The following is a 24343-nucleotide window of genomic DNA, read 5'->3' as shown; positions in this document are numbered from 1 at the left end:
GACTATGATGACATTAGTTCAGGATCTGCCTACTGCAGCTGGATCCAAGTGAAGTCAGGAGGCTGCTAAGGAAAGTCTCATCCTGGGTATCCTCCAGCATCTGCCATAATTGGACTTGGGTTACTGTGTCAAGTTTATGACTGAGGAGGAAAAAAAGTAAAGGAAATTCTCTTTTGTAATAGAAAACTTTACACTAAAAACAGCAATGATAAAAGCCAGTCTAGGATAGAATAAATCCTAGAGGTTTAGCTCCTGCACTTCAATTTTACTACTCTTTTGTAAATTACCTTATAAGAAGGGCTGGAGTGTGGTGTGACCCTTAAATCAGGCAGGTACTAAGTTTACCAAATGTATAAGTCACACAAGTATATGACACAGTATTAGACCAACCTGTTGTTTTTGAATGATTTTGTGGGTAATTAAGTTCTATCTGGGGCATAAATACAATTTCAATGTAGAGTCAAGGTACTTACCAAATTAAACAAGGAGTTTATATGCTTACACCAAACGCAAAACACCATAATATGATGACGCTCTAAGACTTACAAAATAACTTAATTTACAGTACTGTCAACATAATTCAACAGAAAATGGGAAAACACACCTTATCTGACTGGGTCAAACACCTGATATGAAAGCATTTTGGTAAAGTGCCCACATTGAAAGTAGTTAAAAAAGCAGCCCCTATTTTCTAAAGAAAAGTAGTGACAGTGAATAACTCATCACATTCTCTGAAAATTACACTGCACTCACACAAATTCAGGAGAGTGATACCCTGGACACACAGCTTATTTCACATTAGTGAACAAACCTAAAATTTTTATGAAGTTCTGACTTTTGGCCAGAAGATAAAATGTCTGATATATACATATATACAAGCCCCAATTCTTAACCTCTTAAATTCTCTAATTCTAAAAATGGCTTTTTGACTTGTCTTTATGTTTTTAAAAAAAAAGTGTGCAATACACTTGTATTTGTGTCTGAATTAAGAAATAAATGTTAAGTGAGAAAAAAACTCAGAATGGTACTAATCTACTTAGATTATGTATATGACCTTTGGGTATTCATGAGAACCAGTTTAACTGTCCCTCACCTTATGAGCATATTTTCTAAGTGACCCAGGAAGTGTATTTAACCATTTACAAAAACAAATATTTTAACATGCATTTTACAAAATCATGGTCTTATTTACCTGCATATTCTTCCATAAGAAAGGTATACATTAAAAAATATTGCTCAAAAACATAAAAATATATATTATCTCTTTCCTTTTCCATTTAGGCATATAAATATTTTACTGAAGAAAATGCATCATTTAATAAACAAATGCAAAAACTGCTTTATATAAAGTGTGGTTCTCTGCTATTTAGCAATATAAAATATAAAATGATTACAATATAATTAGCTAGTAAAGAGCTAAATTCAAGAGATCTGCAAACCAGTACAGCAGTGAACAGTCCCTTATACACAAGTCCATCAAGAAAAAGTCAAGTCAGTTTTGTAACAGGTTACATAAAAATCAGGACCAATAAATGCATTATAAATGCAAAAAAGCACTGCTTCATCAGCATATTCTTCAGTGTTTGGACCAGATGCCAAACTTACTGTTCACTTTTCGGTTCATCTTGTTTTCCATTAAGCTCTTGATCAACTCTATTTAATGAAAAACAATACAGATAATAAGATATCAGCAAATGAACAATTCTCTTTCTAAAAATAATGGCTAGTTTTACCACAGATTATTATTCTGTTATAAACAAAGCTTTGCAAAGAAGCAGACATAGTAAAAAGGTTACCAAACATTTTCCCAACCAGGAGAGATAATTTTTAAAGGCAAGAGGACACTGGCAAGAATGTGACTATTGTTTTTTTTTTTTTTAAAGATTGTAGGATACTTTATATACAAATGCATATAAACTTTATTAAAAGTTCAAATTACAACAGGCATATTAAAATGTTGAACTGTAGCATGGCTGAGGCAAGGAGCTAAGTGATCTGAGTGGCAGGAAAAATAATTCCCTCAAAAATGATGTTGTTTGAAATATTTAAATGCCAATAATGCCATCAACTGATCAACTTTTAAGTTCAGTGGTAAAAGTACAAATTTATGGATGCCATAATTGTTCTCCAGAATTTATTGGTACACTTAGAATGTGAATACTTTTGATTTATCTTGATAGTAAGAAGCCACAGAATTTAATAATCAGAAGTATCTAGATGTAGATTAAAAATATGACTGGATCAGGAGTGGGATGCATAGAGATCACATCAAAATTTAGGCAAGTGGGGATTAGAAGAATTATGTAATTACCACACAAAAATTATAGACAACCCTTTACAGATAAGGTACAACAATCTCTTACTATTATGTTTGTGTATCTACATTTGTAGTAGTTCGAATCACTGATGGAGGAGAGTTTGAAACAACTTGGTATGTGATATACGAAGATACTTTTCACACTTGTTTCCATTACTACCATCACCTGAACGTTAGTGAATCGGACCTAAAAGCCTTGGCCTGTGGTAAAGCCAGATTGACAACATTTTAAAATAATTTTTATACTGGTAACAAAAATTTGAAAGGTACATATTCTTGATAAGGCATGCAAAACACATCAATCTTTTCAACATGTGAAATATCGGTATGAACTAATTTCATAATCACTTTATTTTTAAACTCTGTTCAAATATTTTAACAATCAACATCTCCCTGGCTACACTTGCACTGAGTCATTTGAAACAAACATCTAAAACATTTAAAACTGCTATATTTCAGCACACTCAGTTTTGAATCCTTATCACCAGTACTCACAGAAATTTCACCTTGGGTAATAAGCTCCCCCATGCAGTTTCTGTTAACTTGGTTTTAAAAACATGCCCTTCTAGTTTTAAAACTTGAGCGTTAACCCTTTTCGAGCTGACAAGGATTTATTATTTTTCAAGGCTAAAGAAACTCTGTACAAAAACTTAGAAGTGCCTAAAAGATATATGTAATGATTCTATTTAAGATTAAATGAAACAAAAGTAAAAAAAAAAAAAAATCAAGATAAAATAATACTGGTAGGTTTCAAACAATACATTTAAATAAAAAGTACAATTCTACTTTTTTTCTGATGCCTAAGTTACTTAACTAAGAATTTTGTAAAAAGGCACAACATAGCAGATTTCATCAACAAAGGCAATTCATTTTGAAATCCATGAAGCAGCTGGCTTCAAAATATTCTACAATTACAGACTACATTTTAAACTTCAGCCTCTTGTCTGGCAAATTCACACCAATGTCTTGAGAGAAATGAGAAATTAGCAAGATTTTAAATCACTGTCCTTATCTCTATCTAAAAATGTTTAGCTGTAAAGTGTCACATAGAAATGTAAAGCTATGACTCTATCACATGGTCAACTGAATTCTTGCTCATCAACAGAGCCAAAATGTGTTCAAATTTAAGAATATTCCAGCTCCAGTTCCTTAGAATGGTCCAAATGATAACTACATACAAATCTCTCACCTTAACTCTTATGAGACTGTATCAATCTGTTTTGCTAATTTAGTTGTTAATATTTTAAAAATCCATTAACAAGTTAGATCTAAATCCTATAATTTTCTAAATTACTATATAAAATGGTAACTATTTTATACACTTGCCTTTCATCTTCTATGCCAAGATATTAACAGATGACAGTCTGTTATGCTCAAAGCAGAAGTATTCAAAATTAAATTAAAGATGGAAAGCAGAGTGTTTAACTATTAAATGGTACATTGAACTTTTAGGTATTTTATCACATGTAGAATTTGACTAGTTAGCAGGCCATTTAAGCATACGAGAAAATCAATGTTGGTTAGCCAAAGAACATGTGCATTGCAAATATAATCATCTACCCCAGGGGGGAAACCTGATACATTAAAAAAGTGCACAAATATTTCAAAAGCACAAGTTAGAGATTTAAAGTATGGTGAAACTGGTAAGGTATTATAAATAATTGGTTTTCCAAATAGTATTCTTAGGAATTTACTGTCAGTATTTATACCAAAAGCAGGGAAGAGGAGGTGTGGTCTCTATTTTGTAACTGGCATTATTATGGTGTTAAAACAGAGTGAATCCAAGCCATACTCAGCATCAGGAACTTTGGATTCACTCTACATTTGAATCCTGGGGTATATTTATATTTACAAATGCTATTATCTTTGTCTACGAGCTAACCAACCAATAAGGAAGAGTTAGTCTGTGCAATGCAAATGGACTAGTCTAGATGCAACCCAGTCAAGGTGTGCATATACCTTTTCTGTTTCTTTTTAAACTTTTCTTCTTCATACCTTGGTAGGGAAGAGTTATTTTAGTAAACATACATGTTATGAAGATGAACAAAAACTCAAAAAAAAGGCACTAAAAATAAACTCAAAAGTTTGCAGGCAAACCCAAAAATATTTAACATACTATACAGGAAGTCAGAACTGACTTAAGAAATGTGGTTTTGACACATTCAACAGACTAAAACCTCACATTAATAGAACAAAGAAACATTTTTCTATGTTATAGCACTGTGATACTCAAGTAGTTATGTTAACAGTCTTCTACCAATTCCTTTTAGAAGTTAGATAAGTGAATTTGGTAAACAGAACAAACTCCAGCCACTGGAAAGTATTAAGGTTAGACAGATATAAATATTTTACTTCCCTAATAATATTATTTGATGCCATGACAAGCTTACTCAAATTTGGAGACCAGCATGTTCAAGTCTGGAGAATGTTCCTTAGTACTAACCAATCAAGAGACCACCTCTTAAGACTGTAACTATCTTTAAAAATATAAATGAACCAAACCAGAAACAATTCCTCCTACTCAACTGATAGCCTGAAGAAAATGGTGACTTATGGGGAAAGTGTTGGAAAGTGTCCTCTTCCCCCTTTTCTTTGTTATAAAAACAAGAGCAGTTATAAAATAATTATAATATATGAAGGGAGAAAGAATGGGTACTGAAATATTTACCTCTTGCACATCAAAATATAAAGATCCAATACAATTAAAGAAATGAAACAAAACATACTGTTTTATGCATTCTGGTATTCCAACATATTCCATGGGGACAAGTTCCGCTAGTTCTGCCAAATTAAAGACGTATCTAATTTTTTGGCTGAATTTTGAGCTATGGAAAGAAATAAAGATAATTACCTTAATATTTCTGACCAACAGAACTGACAAGAAATTCATACAAGGAGTCTGTGGGGGTTTCTTTAAGAGTCAATGGTTCTCAGAAAATTACCTAATAAATGGTCTTGTAACAGCCAGAAGTGTTCTGATAAACCAAGAGGGATGTACAATGATGAGAGACTTTAGGTTTTTCCGTAACCTGGAGTTTAAAACAAAAAGAAAAATTTTTAGGTTCTACAAATTCCAATGCTAGAGGAAAACCTAAGACATCAGTAAGTATGTGCAAGTCTATACAAAAAATTGAAAAAATCCTCATTCAAGAGCTGTCATTTGGATATGATATTCCTAAAGACAACAAAAGATAACAAACAAAAGAAAATGCACTCCTGAATTCCAATGGTCCTTCCCACTGCCACGAAATGAACTACTTCATTTGCCTAAATTTATGTTCACAGTGTAGCCTGTTATTAAATGTCTCCTAATGTACATTCACTTGTCTTCAAGACTGTCAACCAGGGGTAGAAGCCAATACTGAATATACAAGTAAGCTCTTCTCATTTTTCAGGATGGAGGGGAAACTGTTATTAATTTCTTCAACACCATGAAAGGCACTGGGCAGGCAGAAAGGTGAGAGGAGAGATTACCACAGGAACAGGCAACATGAATCAGATCTAATGTATTCTTATGGAGTCTAAAATTTTGATTAGAAGTTAAAAGCATTATCCTAGGGCTTCCCAGGTGGCGCAGTGGTTGAGAGTCCGCCTGCCGATGCAGGGGACGCGGGTTCGTGCCCCGGTCCGGGAAGATCCCACATGCCGCAGAGCGCCTGGGCCCGTGAGCCATGGCCGCTGAGCCCGCGCGTCCGGAGCCTGTGCTCCGCAACGGGAGAGGCCGCAACAGTGAGAGGCCCGCGTACCGCAAAAATAAAAAATAAATTAGTTAATTAATTTAAAAAAAGCATTATCCTAGACAACTTAAAATGATGAAATAAAAACTGCTGTTTTTATCATCATATTTCACACTTACAGTGATGACTAAGTATTAAAAAAAAAAAAATCACAAGAACCAGCCACTGTCATGTTCAGGTATGAAGAGAAACCTGTTACTGGACCTGAGTTGATTAAACCTAGTTTGAGTTAGCTGTGGTCAAAGCAAACCAAAGAGAGGATCAAATTCCTTTCATTAGCATGGATGACTAACTCCCAGGAGAATACATTTCTAGAACTCATTCCAAAGAAAGATTACAGCTAAATAAGCACCTTAAGTAACAAAATATACTAAGCACTATAAATGAGGCAAAATCCAGAATGTAATAAAATAGGAAATGTACTAAATTCTCCACCCTTTCCCAAAATGTAAATTATAGGAAAATGTTTGATGTGGTACAAAGGAGAAATGAAGAGCTATTTTATAAGTTTGAAAATAGAAACTTGTTATGAAATTAATAAATGTAATTTCTGAAGAAATACATGGTGACTTTAAGTGGCAACAGAAAATAAAATTTAATCTAATAAGGACATAATAAACATTATTCAGACTAGCTTTCCACTTGCATTTACAATACCTTCTATCAATTTGTTGATAGCATTTCCTGAGCCATCCCAGACTGGGCATTTTTCTTCGAGTTGTTGCACCATTTAAATAAACGATCATGTAGTTTTCTGCTACTAACAGCTCCAAAGTGCCAATAACGTACCTGTAAAAATAAAGTCTTAGAAACATTGCTATGCAGAACCAAACCAGGTTATCCAAATACCGCAATTCCCTTCCCTCCCCTTCAGTGAGAGCAAAAATTTAAAACAGCATTAGTTGGTATTATGGTTATTTAAAGAAAAAAAGTTCTTTTCTTTTAGAAATACATCTTAAAATGTTTATAAATGATATGATGTCTGGGATTTGCTTCAAAATTATGCCATGGGGAGGTATTCGTGGGAATAAAGTATAAACTGATAATTGTGGAACCGGGTGATTGTTACACAAAGATTTAATATTACTTCTCTCTGCCTTTGTATATGTTTGAAATTTTCCCCAATAAAGCACTTAATGTGTCCTCAAGTGTAAAATGAATTTGGAACACATAATCTGTAATATCTCTTCCAGTTTTAAAATGACAATTCTTCTGTTGAGTTGGAAAATGGATAGTTTTTATAATGCCAAGGGATAGACGTAAGGAATCAGAACTAGGATTATTTATATTGGGTTGGCCACAAAGTTCCCTCAGGTTTTTCTGTAACATCTTATGGAAAAACCCGAATGAATGTTTTGGCCAACCCAATAATTTCTACCCAGCTAAATAAAGTTCTCTTCCTTAAACTGGAGATCTAACGTACCCAATTCTGTCCAAACATTTTTGTGATGATCTACTTACTTAAAGAGATTGTCCATCAGGTATCTATAGTTAGGTTGACCACTTTCAGGCATGAAACAGACAGCAAACACAACAATGGCATTTAATCCATCCCCATAATATCCTGAAAAAGAAACCAGCATGATTATACTCTGAAGATGTTTCAGGGGATATCATTTATGGTTGATAAATTATAGTGGTGCATGTTCCACACATTTCTGAATCAAAAAGTATGGTTTTTTTTTTTTTTGTTCTGACCCTGTATAGTCTTACAGAGATCTTTAAATCCTCTCTTCTCAAAAAGAGAACAATAAAATTTAAAGATGAAAGAGTGGGCATAAAAACCAGAAACCCACTTAAATTAGCATACTCAGAAGGCTGCCTTATTTTAGCAAGTAGATAGATAATAATCCAACCAGATACAACATCTGCAATAAAACATTCTTATGCAACTTCTGCTTAAAGTAGTTGCTCTTTAAAAAATAATTTTACATTCAATGATGCCTAGCATTTTGTAGCTTTTAGGGTATTAAAAAGTAAGAAAAGATTATGTCTGACCTAAGTCTAAGTGAAGAGAGACAGCACTAAAATATATGTTTTAATTACAATCTCTGAAATATAAATGTTTTAATTCTCATATAGATATTAAGCTGTAACCAGCAACAAATACTTCTGCTTTAACTTTCATTCCTATTGTTTACAAACATGCACTAAAAAGGAACATTTCAAGTACATTAGAATATTCACTACCTTTCTTAATCCCTTAGTCACAAAGCACCTTGCGGTAACTCAATAGGATAAAATGGCCCTAATTAAGTTCTCCTAAAAAAATAAAGTGCTATTTCTCAAAAATATTAGGTTTAAACTATGAGGCAGGTCTCACAACTTGCTTCCAATGAACTAGATGAATTAATACATGTCTGGACTTCGTGATCCATATTATCCTGTTTTCTTCACTGAGTGAGACTAAATTAGGCAGAATAACGTAACTGCAAATATTCAAGAAATTTGCTTTCAGATGAATGAAGACTACAAAAATAAGCAGAATGCATTTGGCAGAGAGTAAATTAAGCAAAAATGACTATGTGAAAAAACCAATCTGCTTGACCTATGTGGCCCCCTGTCCTGAATTAGGACGATTTCAGGTAGTATGACATGCTCTATAGAGTTGTATTTTGACTACCACTAACATTCTGGTGCTATTTACACAGTGACTATGTAAATTTCTACATACAAGACCGTCAGACTAATAGATGTTATAACTGCACTTCATAGCTTTTCCTATTTGACTTGTAAATTTCTTAAGGAACAAAGCCTTATTTTTATATATTCCATAAATATGCAAAGTGGGTGTTCCAAAAAAAATGTGGAATGAACGGTCTACTTTGTGGTAAAGCTAAATGATTTGTTCAGGGTTTTAAGGCAAATTAAGATTCATATTTTAAAGGGCCAGGTTGTATTTATAAGCGCAAAAGAGTATAAGAACGTTCACAGGGGACTTCCCTGGTGGCGCAGTGGTTAAGAATCCGTCTGCCAATGCAGGGGACACGGGTTTTATCCCTGGTCCTGGAAGACCGCACATGCTGCGGAGCAACTAAGCCCGTGCGCCACAACTACTGAGCCTGCGCTCTAGAGCCTGCGAGCCGCAACTACTGAAGCCCCCGTGCCTAGAGCCCGTGCTCCACAACAAGAGAGCCCACCACAGCGAAAAGCCTGTGCACTGTAACGAAGAGTAGCCCCCACTCGCTGCAACTAGACAAAGCCTGCGCGCAGCAAAGAAAGAAACCTGTGTGCAGCCCAACACAGCTCCCCCCGCCCCGCCAAAAACAAATGAATGGCAAAGACAAAAAAAAAAGTGTTCACAGCAGTTTTAATAATAATAGCTCAAACTGGAAAATAACTCACAAGGCCATCAAAATAGTGATGGATAAGCAAACCGGCAGTAACAAGAAATGAACTATGGATACATGCAACAACATGGATAAATGTCAAAATCATTATGCTGAGTGAAAGTAGACAGAGTGTAAACTATGATTCTAGTTACATGAAATTCTTTAACAAGCAAAACTAATCATGGGGTAGGCATTAGAATAGTGGTTATTGGAGAGAGGGTACTCATTGAGAGGGGGAACCAGAGAATTTTCTGGGGCAATGAAAATGTTCTGTCTGTCTGGGGGTGTAGATTTTAAGTGTATATAGTTATATGGGCATTCATCAAAATTCAGTGAACTGTACACTTAAGATTAGAGCATTTCTTGTGAAATAAGTCAGACAGAAGAATGACAAATACTGTATGTCACTTGTATCTGAAATCTAAAAGAGCTGAACTCACAGAAACCGAGACTAAAATGGTGGTTACCAGGGGCTGGGGGTAAAGGGGAGATGTTGATCAAAGTAAAAACTTCGAGTTAGAAGATGAATAATTTCTGGGGATTAATGTACCACATAGTGACTATAGTTAACAATACTGTATTATGTACTTGAAAGTTGATAAGAGTAGACTAGACCTTAAATGTTCCCACCACAAAAAAGAAATGGTGATTATGTGATGTGATACAGGTGTTAGCAAATGCGATGGTAGCAATCACTCCTAGTATATAATGTATCAGGGACTTTCCTGATGGTCCACTGGTTAAGAATCTGCCTTCCAGGGACTTCCCCGGTGGTCCAGTGGTAAAGAATCCACCTTACAATTCAGGGGACTCGGGTTTGATCCCTGGTCAGTGAACTAGGATCCCACATGCTGTGGGGCAATCCGCGTGCCTCAACTAGAGAGTCTGCGTGCCGCAAACTACAGAGCCCAGGCGCCCTGGAGCCTGCTCACCACAACTAGAGAAGAGAAAACCTGCACGCCACTGCTAGAGAGAAGCCCACGCACTGCAACGAATGATCCCGCATGCCACAACTAAGACCCAATGCAGCCAAAAATAAATAACAAATAAAACTTTTTTTAAAAAAAAGAAAAAGGAAAGAAAGAAAGAAAGAAAAAGAATCCACCTTCCAATGCAGGGGACGCATTTTCGATCCCTGGTTGGGGAATTAAGATCCCACATGCTGTGGGGCAACTAAGCCTGAGCCCTCTAAAGCCCACATGCCACAACTGAGCACAAGGGCCACAACTAAAGAGAAGCCCACATTGCAACGAAAGAGCCCACGTGCTGCAACAAAAGATCCCATGTGCTGCAAGTAAGACCCGAGGCAGCCAAATAACTAAATAAATATTAAAATTAAAAAAAATATATATATATATAACATATCAAATCAACATATTTTACACCTTAAACTTATACACTATGTCAGTTTTATCTCAATGAAGGTGGAAAAAAAAGGAATATGCAAATGCTACAAAAAAAGGATTAGAGTAGCTCACTGTATATAAATTATAAATGGGTAAAAAAGGGAGAAAGTCCCAGTTTAGGGGTGTCTAGGGATAAGGGTGGAAGGAGACAGTTTTCACTGTACACTCTTACACCTTTTGAACTTACTGTATGCACGTGTTAACAATTTTTAAATGTTGGCTTTAGCCTTTTACTTCAAACCTGTTACATTTCTAAAAGGACATTATGTTTATTATGCTTTCAAAATTATGTAATACCTCAAAGGAGAGATTCTCTTAAGCATTCAGATTTCTGATACTGTATTAAAAAATCTAAAAAATCTGGGGCTTCCCTGGTGGCGCAGTGGTTGAGAGTCCGCCTGCCAATGCGGGGGACACGGGTTCATGCCCCGGTCCGGGAGGATCCCACATGCCGCGGAGCGGCTGGGCCCGTGAGCCGTGGCAGCTGGGCCTGCGCGTCCGGAGCCTGTGCTCCGCGGCGGGAGAGGCCGCGGGAAAAAAAAAAAAAAAAAAAAATCTTTGGTAACCGTTACCTCCATGGCTAATAACTTTTTTATAGGGTTCAATTGCTTTCATATCAACCCTGTGGTCCTGTTCTCCAATTCTGAACATACGCCAGCGTCGTCCATCTTCTTTTTCCTCTGCTGCTGTATATTCAGTACTTGAGCCTTTCCTAATAACTTCAGTAGTCTTGGGTTTCGGAAGATCATCTGTCAAAATAAAAGGTTTTTGAATCACAGATTGAACAATCAAATAACATGTTAACCACTTTACTATCTAATTAGATTGTTCAGAGAATTTTTTTATTATACCTTCTGTGGAATTTTATTTATTTTTTAACTTTTTAATTTACATTGGAGTACAGTTTATTAACAATGCTGTGATAGTTTCAGGTGTACAGCAAAGTGATTCTTTTCCCATTTAGGTTGTTACGTAATACTGAGCAGAGTTCCCTGTGTGTGGAATTTTAAATATTTCTTCCATAATAGAGGAAAAGGCTTATTCTTAATATAAGGCCATTTTGTTTTTGGAAATCGTGGTTCTTTAACTTTTTTTGAATTGCTTAATTCAGAAAGGACCTAATCGCAGTACAACGTACATCCACAAATTCAGAAATGATAATTCATACAGCCATCAAAATCTTAGTACACTGGCCCTACAATGCCTTTCCAGATTCTATTTACAACACTGTCCTTGACAGACAGTTACCACTACAGGTTACTTAAAGCAACTCTCTGGGAGCCAATGTTTTTTGTTGTTGAGCACATATATTATTCCCCAAACATTATAATACCAGATAGAAAGTGGTTAACGAGTCAATGATTATTTCTCATTTGATCAGTTTTATAAAGCAGAAAATTACTGATAATATTCTGAAGTGTACATGCAAAAGTCTATTTTAAATTGACATTAGTCAAAGCACAAGCACCAATGATTAGGTATAATTTACATTTTAAGATTGCACTTTAGCTGATTTTTAATGAAGCAATGATTTTCGAAATTTTAGTATCATAGTCCTTACCAAAAGATGGGGGAAGGGGAAACCTACTGTATGTTAGTTGTTTGTTTCCAAGACAAAGCTGTTAACGGAAAATATCCTTCCAGGAAATGACTACAGCAGCATTAAAGAAAGAAGAGACAAAACACATAGGCAGAAAACTATTTCAGTATCTTTATAAAATATTGCTTATTACCGGATTGCATATTGAACCAGTGAAACAGGGAAGAAAAAAGGAACAGAAGATAACAGCACATTAAGGATCTTACTCTTTACTGCAGATAACATACCTAGTGATAAACACTGCTTTGAAATAAAAATCACTTTAAAGATGAACTAAACATATATAAATTATTAACAACTATAAAGATACTGTAGACAGCAATTATCTAATTAAAGAAAGCATGCAAAGCAAAACACATGCCAATTCCTTTCAATTCCAAATAACTAATGATAAAGAATATAAGGGTGGAGGCTAGGAGAATACATTAATTCAAGGTAGTTGTTTACAAAGTGCAGCACTATCAGGCAAACCTATTTTAAAAAAAAACACCCTCAAAAAAAAAACACTCCCTTCAGAACTCCCTCTCTGCAAATTCTTAACTACTTTTAGCACATTCCCTAAAGCATAAGTTTCTTCAAAGCTTTTCTTCTTAGTTATCTACTGAATAAAAGAACATGCCATAGTTATCAAGCAATATTGGGAGCAACATGGAAAAACAAGTTTACAGCATTGGGCAATTAAGAAAAAAATAGAGCCACATGTGTAAATCTACTATAAACAGTTTTGAAAGCCATCATATTCAGTGTTTAGTCGAATGTCATATCTTTGCAACAAATATATGAACTTTAGAAAGTATAACATTTCAACAAAATCCCTTAGCCATTGATTTTTTCAACAAACTCCCTTAGCTGGTTCCGTGATCAAGTTTTAAGTTTTTCCAATTATCCTAATATGAAAATGCTACTATATATGTATATAAACACGAACATTCATTAATAAAAGTCAGGTAAAAATAATGAAACACTTACCTTCCCACTCAAATTCATTACTGTCCTCCGATGGTGTATCTAAGTCATCTAAGTCAATCTCCCCACTTTCATCCAAATCATCTGACCACACAGAGCCATCACTAGGATCCAGGGTTAGGCTAATGTCAGGAGCCATTAGTTTCTTTCTCACTTTATTGCCATTAACTTCTAGCGAGCCTGGCATGGGTTAAAAAAAAAAAAAAAAAAAGTGAAAGATATATTTAGAAAAAATGCTTAGATGTATAAACTGAATAAGAGAAAAACTTTAATCACTTTATTCTTGAGAAAATAACATTAATTAAACACAATTCCAAAGCACTTATTTACAAACTTTGGATTTTGATCACTATTGCTTCTGTATCACAGCAAGATGACACATCCCAGCAAGGATATGCCTTTTAAAATAACGGCAGCAGACCTTATGGTCACCTTTTACTATTAAAAACGATCTCCTCTCACCCCCTTATGGTTGAAATTTCTAAAACCCAAAGGTATGTTTCTGAAAAGTATTCCAAAGCAATCCAAAAACGCTTTCCTAAACATTCAAATTACCCTTTGGCACCCTATGATGGAATAAAAACTGAGTATATTTTTTATCTAGACAAAGAAATGTGTTCAAAACATAGCACAGTTAAAGTCTATCACTAAGTGTCAAGTTCTTACCAGGCTGACTCTCTGGTCCAGTTACAGCTAATATATCTGCTTCAATACTATCATCTTCCGGTAAAGGTCTAGAACACACAGACACAATTTTTAACCCAGAAATTTTTTAAAAAAATTTTTTGAAGTTCAAAGACCTATTAAAATAGCTTATAGAAACAATTATATGGAAAACTGAATAAACCAATGTTTCTTAAGGTTTAGTAATTTACAAACCCCTGTCAAAGAAAATTTTCAGACTGTCTGAATTGACTTACATATTTACATAAGCAACACATAAAAGTAGATATATATTCCTTATGTAACTGCTCTTAAATACAACTGCAAAACAAATTAAAAAATCATTAATCTACAAAACAAATATATTTCAAATGAATTTAATGTGATGCATGATACAATGTATAATGAAGCTGAATTGTCACTCACAATGGGAATATGGTAATGATGATTACATATTTTGAGCTCTGCATTTCTTTATTACTATTATCATGCTATGCTATGCAATGACTCAGTACTCTCACCAGCTGTCCATATTCCAACTGCTAAGGAACCTTCTTATGCAATGGGATGGTCTTCTGACCAAGATGGCATGGAAGCATCACTTAAATATAAAGTCTGCCTTTGCTCTTTTTCTCTTAACCCACCTGGTGCCAATACAATTGTAAACACAAATGCAAATGTGTCAAGGTAGCTCGCCAGATAAACTAGAAAGCTCTTCCTTGTTTACTTAACAAGCTTTTTCTTAAAATAAAAGCATACAACTTAACAATTCCTATAGACTTCTAAAGACCATCCTCCCCTAGAAACCCCTCAGACTCTATTACCAGTATTAAATGAATACTTTGCAACACTGGGTTTCTTTAAGAAGCCTGATATTCATTTAGTAAGTCAGCAATCCCCAACCTTTTTGGCACCAGGGACCGGTTTCGTGGAAGACAATTCTTCCACAGACAGAGGGGCAGTGGGGGGATGGTTCAGGCGGGAATGCGAGTGATGGAGCGGCACTGAAGCAGCAGATGAAGCTTCACTCACTCGCCCTCCGCTCACCTCCTGCTGTGCGGCCGGGTTCCTAACAGGCCACAGACCGGTAGTGGTCCGTGGCCTGGGGGTTGGGGACCCCTGTAGTAAGTGACATCTCAATAAAGAAACTGTGAAGTTTTGTTTACTTGTTTTCATTTAAAAGCATTGCTCACATTGGAAAATCTTCATCTTGCCATTCTTCCTTAAGTTCAACACCTTCCATCCTCAGCCTGGACTCAATGTCAACTACAAGCTCCTGATAATCCAGAGAGCCAAGGTCCTGTAAAAGACGAAAAAAAATTTATAGGCTTATTTTTCACTTTATCTGCTGAAAAGATGCAATAATCTTATACCTTAGTTCATACTTCCACCCTGATCATGAAATAAATTTAGTTGGTTGCAACTACAACTTTTTTCCCCCAAGAATTAGAACAGAAAACAGAGTGTATATGTTCTAGTAATTAGTGTTTGTAATGAGGGTATTGTGCAGTGAAGTACCTGCTTCCATTTGCATATATGCATGTGTGCCCCAGGATATGATTTAAAATTTATTAGGTACTGTAAATTATATAAAAGCAACTTGTGGGATGGGGGGGGCACAAGTAATAAAAGTAAATAAATATATGCTCTATTCTACACCCATAATTAAATTTTCTGTCCTTTGGGGAGAGGTTAATTCTAGAAATTGAACACTAGGTAAACAGTATTTACACTCGCTTGATTCAGCAGAGTCCAAGTGGTGTGCTGTGTCTTATATTACTTTTCTACAGTTCCAATGACATAATTCCTGAGCCACTTAAAGAAGGCTATTCAGTACCTGTCCAGTAAATGAATTATGCTACGTTCTGATTTGCTTCATATCTATAACAAGCTTTTCTCATGTAGTTTAGCATGAGTTTTCAGACACTGTATTTGGTGAATATTTCTATTCACACAACTCCATGTTTTAACAGTTTCAGTTTTTCCAAGAAAGGATGTGGGTGTCACTATCCTCAGTTTACAAAATGAAGGATCTAGAGTTTGGTATGGTTGATGGAATAAGAAATACAGGTTTAAGTATATTATTTAAGAAGTCATTAAGATCAACTGGTTAACAGTGCAACAAAAATCGTGACAACTTTAGGGGGCAAGAGGTATAAACGGAATATTTAGTTCACTTACATTAGAGTAAGTCAACAGATGTCTAAAGTTATCTTTTAAAAAAGAAGTAAAACATAGATGTCTTAAGAGTTATAAAGTATTACTAGTTATCACTAGCAGTTTTAAAACAAAGTTAAAAGTGGTTGACACCAGTGGAAGAAGAAATAAGGTGGGAGGGGGAGAAGATGCTATTCATGGTAAATCCTTCTAAATTATTTAACTTTTAAAACCATGTATGTATAACTTGTGGTCATATTTTATGGTTGCCTTATCTGCTGTGTCATTACAACATTCAAAAGATACACAAAGTTGTACCAAAAAACCATTATGTTCCAGAACAACAACAACAACAAAATTACATTGGAAATTTTCTAAAGTGTTAGATTCCACATAATAAACTACATTCATATCTCTGCCAAGACTGGGAGGCTTTTTTCCCAGTTTGAATTCTTACTTATGCTCAAGAGATTTCAAACATTCTCAAAAGGTCTAAATTGTTGAGGAACCACTTGCAAATAGAAAAAAGCAAATGCTATCTTTTCTTCACCAACATGTTTGCTGGGAAAAGTCAGTTAATTTATACATAGGAGTAAGGCATTTTTAATTCTCCGGGAAAAACTGAGCCAGGCAATTTTGAGAAATGAATGGAAAACACACTTAAAATATAATCATCTTGACTTATTTAGCAGTTTCTCTGTTTCTGATACATAACCTATAAAGTAATCTGACACACCTTCAAGGACCACTTCATAGACTGTTCTCTGACAGCAACTCTTACTCTCTGTAGAGACGAAAACAAACAAAAAAGCGATACCTATTTTGACGAATAATTTTCTATTTAGAACACAGAATTATTAGAAAAGACCCCCAAATTATGATCAATAAAACCCAAATACTTAATACTTATTACTCTAGAATTCATGTTCAAGTGAGAGTGCAGCATTCTATTACTAAAGGTTGAAAACTGACAGTCTATTCCAACTTTTATAACTTTTTTTCTTTTTTGGCTGTGTTGGGTCTTCATTCCTGCGCACGGGCTTTCTCCAGTTGCAGCGAGCGGGGGCTACTCTTTGTTGAGGTGTGCGGGCTTCTCATTGCAGTGGCTTTTCTTGTTGCGGAGCACGGGCTTCAGGAGTTGTGGCTCACGGGCTCTAGAGCGCAGGCTCAGTACTTGCGGCACACGGGCTTGGTTACTCCGCGGCATGTGGGATCTTCCCAGACCAGGGATCGAACCCATGTCCCCTGCACTGGCAGGCGGATCCTTAACCACTGTGCCACCAGGGAAGTCCCTCAACTTTTAAATTCATTACACTTCTCAGTGTTTTTTCAAAACTTTGATACTCACTATGAAGTGAATTAATGTTTTTTCCTAGATTTAATAATCAGAGCCTTCATTATTTAGTTTCACATTTTTACTGGGTGTTGGAAAAATAATAGGATGTTCTGAGTGTTTTTTTCAAATACCCCACATACTCAGAAAAACATTTAATATTTCAAAAATATAAGCGGTGACTGGAAGTTGCTACCACTATACTCTCAACATCTAGCACAGTGTCCGGCACATAATGGGTCTTTAAACATTAGCTAAATTTAAAAATAAACATTTAATTGTAAGGTTTAACACTGAATAGTAACCATTTGTTTTGCTCAACCTCTTAAGCTTTTTTTTTTTCTAATTAAACTACATAAATAGTCTTCCTGTTAAGTTTTACCCCTCAAAAAGAGTAGTGAAAATATTTGGGGCAACCTACATACAAGCAGTGTCTATTTCTGTTGGTAAAATTATTCCTTGTTTGTAAGAGAAAATACATACCTTGTGAAATTCTAAAAGATAAACCATGTCTTTTAGCTGCTTTACCACTTGAACAAGTCAACCACGTGAAAATACTTCTCTAAACACAGGCAGCCAGAGTCTGTCAGCTCATTTAGCTGATTCATTCAACTTTTACTTTAATATCATTGAGTCATGTGATGTTAATACACCCCAGCATATGGACATGGATATTTAGTTTGGGGATAATTAATTAAGCTAGTTAAACGAAACCTAGGAGGAGAGAGAAATATAGATTCACTCTTAACCATTTCATCACAAATTTTAGGGGAAAAGTACACTAGATAAAGTTTAAACGACAGAGAGAGGACTGTTCTTAGAAGCACATTATCAGCAGCCGTAAGAACAGGAAACAAGACAGCAGCAATATAAGCACAACTACTCTGAAGGAAATCAGGATACTTGCTGATTCACAAGTTAATCGTGGCTGTTTCCCGTTTTTTGTTCATTGATTTGGTAAATCAGAATGGGGAAGTAATACTTTAAGATGCCAAATGTTAACCAAATGCAACAGGAATACCCTGATTTCTCAACAAATGTGTGGTAGTGGTGGTACATCATTACTTATGCCAGTTAGCAGTGGAGGTCACAGAGACAAATTCAAAAACAGTAGTTGACCTCAGTGAGGTGTGGTGGTAAATTCAACCAAGATGGAAACGGGGATTTCCCCATGCAGCCTAACAATAAAAGCAAAAATTAAATATTAAGATCATATTTAGAACTGCCTGAATTATAACTTAGAATTTTACATGACAACTTTACTATTATGTAGTTTAACCTAGATGCTGGAATAGGTGCTAATAACCAACATGTATGCTGAAATCAATCTGGCAAAAGGAAATGCTTAGGCAAGGCTTTCACATCCCCATTTAAAGGAAAGGGCTTCATTCTAAATATTTATGTTCACTTTTTCCTATGAAGCTGGCAATGCTGGTAGCACTACAAGAAAATACTTTAGGCCCAGCCTATGTGTTTAGGAAGGTCACCAAAACACCTGTAAAAATCCTATATGCTTGTCATTGTTTCCTTGAGAGCAGAGTCATGCAGGTTTTTAAGAATGAAATGACACAAAGATATCATATCGCCTCACACCTTAGAACAGCTATTATCAAAAAGATCAGAAATAACAAACGTTAGCGAGGATGAGAAAAGGGAATCCTTCATGGGAATGTAAACTGGTGCAGCCACTATGGAAAACAGTAAGAAGGTTCCTCAAAAAATTAAAAACAGAACTCTCATATGATCCAGCAATTCCACTTTTGGGTATTTATCGGAAGAAAATGAAAACGTTAACTGGAAAAGATATCTGTACCCTCACATTCACAGCAGTATTACTTACAATAACCAACATATGCAAGCAACCTAAATGTCCATCGATGAATATACACACACACACACACACACACACACACACACACACACACACACACACACAAGCACGCAAAGGAATATTATTCAGCTATTTAAAAAAAACTCTGCCATTTGCAACAATACGGATGGACCCTGAGGGCATTATGCTAAGTAACGTAAGTCAGACAGAGAAAGACGAACACCATATGATCTCACTTATGGGTAGAATCTTAAAAAAAAAAAACTCAAAAAACAAAAAAACAGAAAAAACCCAACCCCCCCCCGCCCCCCGAAACCAAGCTCATAGATACAGAGAACATACTGGTGGTTGCCAGAGGTCGTGGGGTGGGAGGTGGGTGAAATGGATGAAGGCGGTCAAAAGGTACAAACTTCCAGCTATAAAATAAGTCAGTCCTGGAAATGTAATGTACAGCATAGTGACTATAGTTAATAAAACTGTATTAGATATGTGCAAGCTGCTAAGAGAGTAAATATTAAAAGTCCTCATCACAAGAAAAAAAATTTTGTAACTAAGTGTGGATGTTAAGTAGACATATTGTGGTGATCATTTTGCAATATATTCAAATATCGAATCATGATGTTGTACACCTGAAACTAAAAAAATGTCATGTCAATTATATATCTCAATTAAATGTGACACCCTATCAGAAACGTTAACACAAAATTCAAGAGAAATTACAATAGTGCTGTTTCTCAAAATTGTGACGATAAAGCACAGGATAATTATGCCAACTATACAAGGTACATTATATTATCAGTATGCAGAACGTACTGGAAATGCTCTGAGACCTTTAAGAAGATTAAAGTCTAAAAACTGATCTGTAACACTTTGCTGTGGAGTTACAAATATTGGATGTAACATAAAATTATAACTTTGGAACATTATTATCATCACATTATACTAGCACTCTGCTTTATAGGATGCAAACTTCACATGGCATCTTCTGATCCACTATCAGCCAAGGTTAAATGATCAGATCAGGCCATACGTATACTTCCTTTCTTAGATGCCTTTCTCCACCACTGCTCCTTCTACGAGCATTACACCAGGAGAAGGAAGAGAACTACTTTCCCAAAGCGCCTTTCCCCTTTACTAACCACTTGTACATCCATCATCTCATGTGTCCCACCCAAAAACTTTGTGTCGTATAAAACACTGATGTTATTACCCCCATTTTATCTTATACATGAGGCAAATAACACTACATTCTGGTTTCCAGATTAGACCTAGACTGTTTCTAATACAGCACACCATCTCCAGTTCACTGGAAACTTTCTACAGAATAAGCCTGCAATGCCAGATATGGCTACACTTAGCTTCAAAGGTCCTGTAATGCCTAAAGACTACAATAGCACAGACTTATGATGATCTAGTTCAAAGCCCCATGTTTGCAGAAGTGGACCTGTCATACTTCCTGTCTAAACCCAACAATATTAGGCTGCAATAGAGGAGATCATGAAAATCAAAAAGATTGTGTGGAGAAAATGTGAAATGATAAGAACTAAGGAGAAGATATGCAAAATCATAAGAAAATAGTCTGTAGGGTAACTAGACACGGTAACTTCAGTTATAATTTTGAGGAAACAACACCCATTTACAAATGGCAGAAATTCTTATATAATTTTAGAGAAAAAATACGTTTAATTTTAAAAATTAAGTAATTAATCATTAGGAGAAATAGCCTGATTCTTTTTAAAAGTGCGAAAAAAAAACCCCCCACCAAAGCACAATCACACTTCATTAAACTAACTATACGCAAGGCGCTACGACTACCTAGATGATAAAAGCCGTGTTCTCAAAGAGCTGCCCAGAACAGGGAAGACCAAGGGGGTTTCAAAGCAACGTAACAGACCCAAATACATTCCTGATTTAACAGGAGTTGCTCTAGTAGATCTCCAGTGGCATCAAGAAACTCAAACCACTTTTGCCAGGTACGGAAGTAAAAGGCAGTGTCTGAATCCACGCAGGAACTGGACCTTCACATATCAAGGTCCATTAAAGCCCTCATTACAGATGCCGCTTCCGTGTCTATATTCCCGGAGAGTGTGGAGCACATTAGACGTCCAAGTTTCTTTGTTCTGCACCAGGACCAACGCTGGTGACAAACAAGGGACCAAACGTGGCCCAGTCACTGCCCCCAGAGCGAGGAATGTGCAGAGGGGCAGAGAAGAGAGCACCACCCCTACAAACGGAAAAGGGGTGGGAGAAGGGGGGACGCAAGGGTGGCAAAAAGCAATCAGAAGCCTGGCCAAGGGCGGGGGCCTAAGCGGGGCGGGGATCCGGGAAGCGCCTCCGGGCAGTTTCCGCGGCGCCTCCTACAGCGGATACCGCTCTGGGCTTCCCTTGTCGGGCGGTCCGGGATACGCGCCCCTCGGACGTCCCCCCCGTCCACCCCAGGACTGTTCCCAGCTCAGACCCGCCGTGCCCAGCCTTCCCGAGTCGCACTGACCCCGGAGGAACCCTTGGCCTCCTCGTCTTCTTCGCCCCTCCAGGCCGGCGACGCAGGGCTGACGGCCAGGTCGCAGAAGGTGGCGCCGAGCGGATCCCGCTCCCCTCCGACGGTGAGACCCGGGCCCAGTCCCTCAGCCACTGCGGCAGCAGCCGACCCGGATGCAGAGAGCGGCTCCGGAGGAAGTGACAACATCCCGACCTTCTCCAGACGCCGCAGCTGGAGGGAGCCGAGGCGGAGCCGTGGCGTCTTCGGGAAGCCTCAGGGTTCCTCCTCCCGACCACACCCTCAGCCGTGGGGTGGGAGGAAGGGAGGGAGGAGCTAATGCCTGCGCGCAGGCGCCCGCGACTTGGCCCGCGGGGCTGTCAAGCGTTTCTGTTCGGCAGGCGACCTGTTACACACCCCTGCGGCCCTTGAGGGGGTACCAGGCGCTTCCTCGCCCGGCGCAGGACCACCGCCCTCGAGTCTCAAGAAACCATTTTTATATTCTTTATGTTCGCTTTACTGATCATTATGATAGCGCTATATAATAAAAATAGATGCAAAAAGAGGAGGAAAAATATCAGATGTCTCACTGGGGAAGTTAACCTCAGAAGAAATCCTTAGAGTTTGGTAAAATTGTCCCGGGCGAACAGCTTTATAACAGTGTGCTTCTCAAATTGTTACCAGAAAATTGGGTTCACCTCTTAGAGGGAGTTGAGCCAAAAGACAACCAAGGTAAAGATCAGGAGAAGGAAGGATTTATTACTGGCACCAAGTAAGGAGGAAGCTGGGGAATCTTTCCCAAAGCAGTGTCTGCCAAGCAGAGAACTTGGGGAAGTTTTAAGCTAAGGGTTCATGCACATTCATGAAGGGGCTTGAGCAGAGGAGACTGTGGCATAGAATTGGGGTAAAGCTTGACGGAGTCCAAGCTTTCGTTGATTGAAGTCACTTGAGGCTGAGAAAAGGTCAACATCATCATCTCTTAGGTTCCAGTTGATCTGGTGGTTGAGTGCTTCCGGCTAATCTTCACCATTGAAACGGAGCTGGGAGTCTTCACAACTGATTTATTATCTTTGCTATTGTTTCTTCTCTGGCCAGATAACAGTCATTTGTTCTTTTGTTCCTTTAAGGTCCTTATTACTGACACCTGTTCAATGGCAAGCATTGTGGCCAGGCTTGGATCACAAAATGGCTTAGGCCTAAAATGGCTTCTCTTATGTCAAAAAAGCTGGATCTAGTTCTTTTTCTCCGGGGACCCACTACCCTATCTGCTTACAAAAGTATATGTAGAGAACGATCAACTTATTATTTTTACAAATTTCCAATTAGTTGTGGACCATGCTTTGGTAAGATAAAAAATTAGAAACATTTCATCATTAGAGTCAACAGCCATAAAATTGCCTGCAAAATCGCCGTAAAGTTTCCTAAACACTTATTCTCAATTTCTGTACTACCTGTCTCGCCGTGGACCAGTAACAGTTCTCTGAAGGGCTCAGGTCAATGGGCCATATTTTGAGTAGCAACACTGCTCTACAGCTTCAAGGAACTAAGATTAGTTTGGAGAATGTAATGATCCCTCTTAAATCCCAAACACTAAATCCCTGCAAAGGCCCAGCAGTCAACTCTTTGGGTAAGGCATTATGGAATGGTGGGGTTTGAGGGAACTGAAAAACTCAAAATTTTAAATCATTGACCCAGAATGCAGCTCCCGGGTTCACATTGCTTTGGCAACATTTACTGCTAGCAGGGGGTTAAACTCCCTGTGTCTCATCTATAAAATGGGGAAAAAGTAATACCTACTTCATAGGATCTTTGAGAGATAAAGTCCTATGTATATTGGAACAGTGCATGGCATTGTAATTATATATGTTAGGTATTATTATTTTCCTCCTATCAATTTTGTTAAGTAGCTGGCACAGTGAACAAACAAAACTGATCAACTAATAAACAGAGGGTTTTTTTTAAAATAAATTTATTTATTTAATTTTGGATGCATTGGGTCTTTGTTGTGCACGGGCTTTCTCTAGTTGCGGCGAGTGGGGGCTACTCTTCGCTGAGGTGCGCGGGCTTCTCATTGTGGTGGCTTCCCTTGTTTCGGAGCAGGGCTCTAGGCGTGCAGGCTTCAGTAGTTGTAGCATGCGGGCTCAGTAGTTGGGGCTTGCGGGCTCAGTAGTTGGGGCTTGCGGGCTCTAGAGTGCAGATTAAGTAGTTGTGGCGCATGGGCTTAGGTGCTCCGTGGCACGTAGGATCTTCCTGGACCTAGGGCTTGAACCTGTGTCCCCTGCACTGGCAAGCAGATTCTTAACCACTGCGCCACCAGGAAAACCCTAATAAACCGACCTTTAAACAACTTCTTGGGCCATGCCCCTAGACAACAATTTCATCTTCAGTTAGATTTTTCATAGTTCCATGTCCTGCAATGAGCAGGATTCTCCACAGGGTGGCAGAAAATCATTTGAAATCGTATACAGTTATGTGGTTTTGCAATCTTTAGTTTCTTTTTCATTTCACTAACTTTATTGTTTAAA

The 24343-nt window shown here is 37.3% G+C and overlaps 1 protein-coding gene across 1 annotated transcript; it reads right to left on the bottom strand.

The window, feature by feature from the left end:
• Positions 1–434: 434 nt before the first annotated feature.
• On the bottom strand, positions 435–22082 carry BNIP2 (BCL2 interacting protein 2). Its single transcript, XM_007458886.1, has 10 exons — positions 21834–22082; positions 15215–15321; positions 14025–14092; positions 13362–13538; positions 11365–11541; positions 7516–7618; positions 6712–6843; positions 5260–5346; positions 5044–5142; positions 435–1653 (listed from the first exon to the last, which is right to left on the bottom strand). Exons 1-10 carry the CDS (start codon positions 22026–22028, stop codon positions 1602–1604), a joined length of 1197 nt encoding a protein of 398 aa, XP_007458948.1. The 5' UTR covers positions 22029–22082; the 3' UTR covers positions 435–1601.
• Positions 22083–24343: the final 2261 nt, after the last annotated feature.

Source organism: Lipotes vexillifer, unplaced genomic scaffold (genome assembly GCF_000442215.2).
Source record: "Lipotes vexillifer unplaced genomic scaffold, Lipotes_vexillifer_v1.1 scaffold102, whole genome shotgun sequence".
Lineage (NCBI taxonomy): Eukaryota > Metazoa > Chordata > Mammalia > Artiodactyla > Lipotidae > Lipotes > Lipotes vexillifer.
This window is presented reverse-complemented; position numbering and strand designations above follow the sequence as displayed.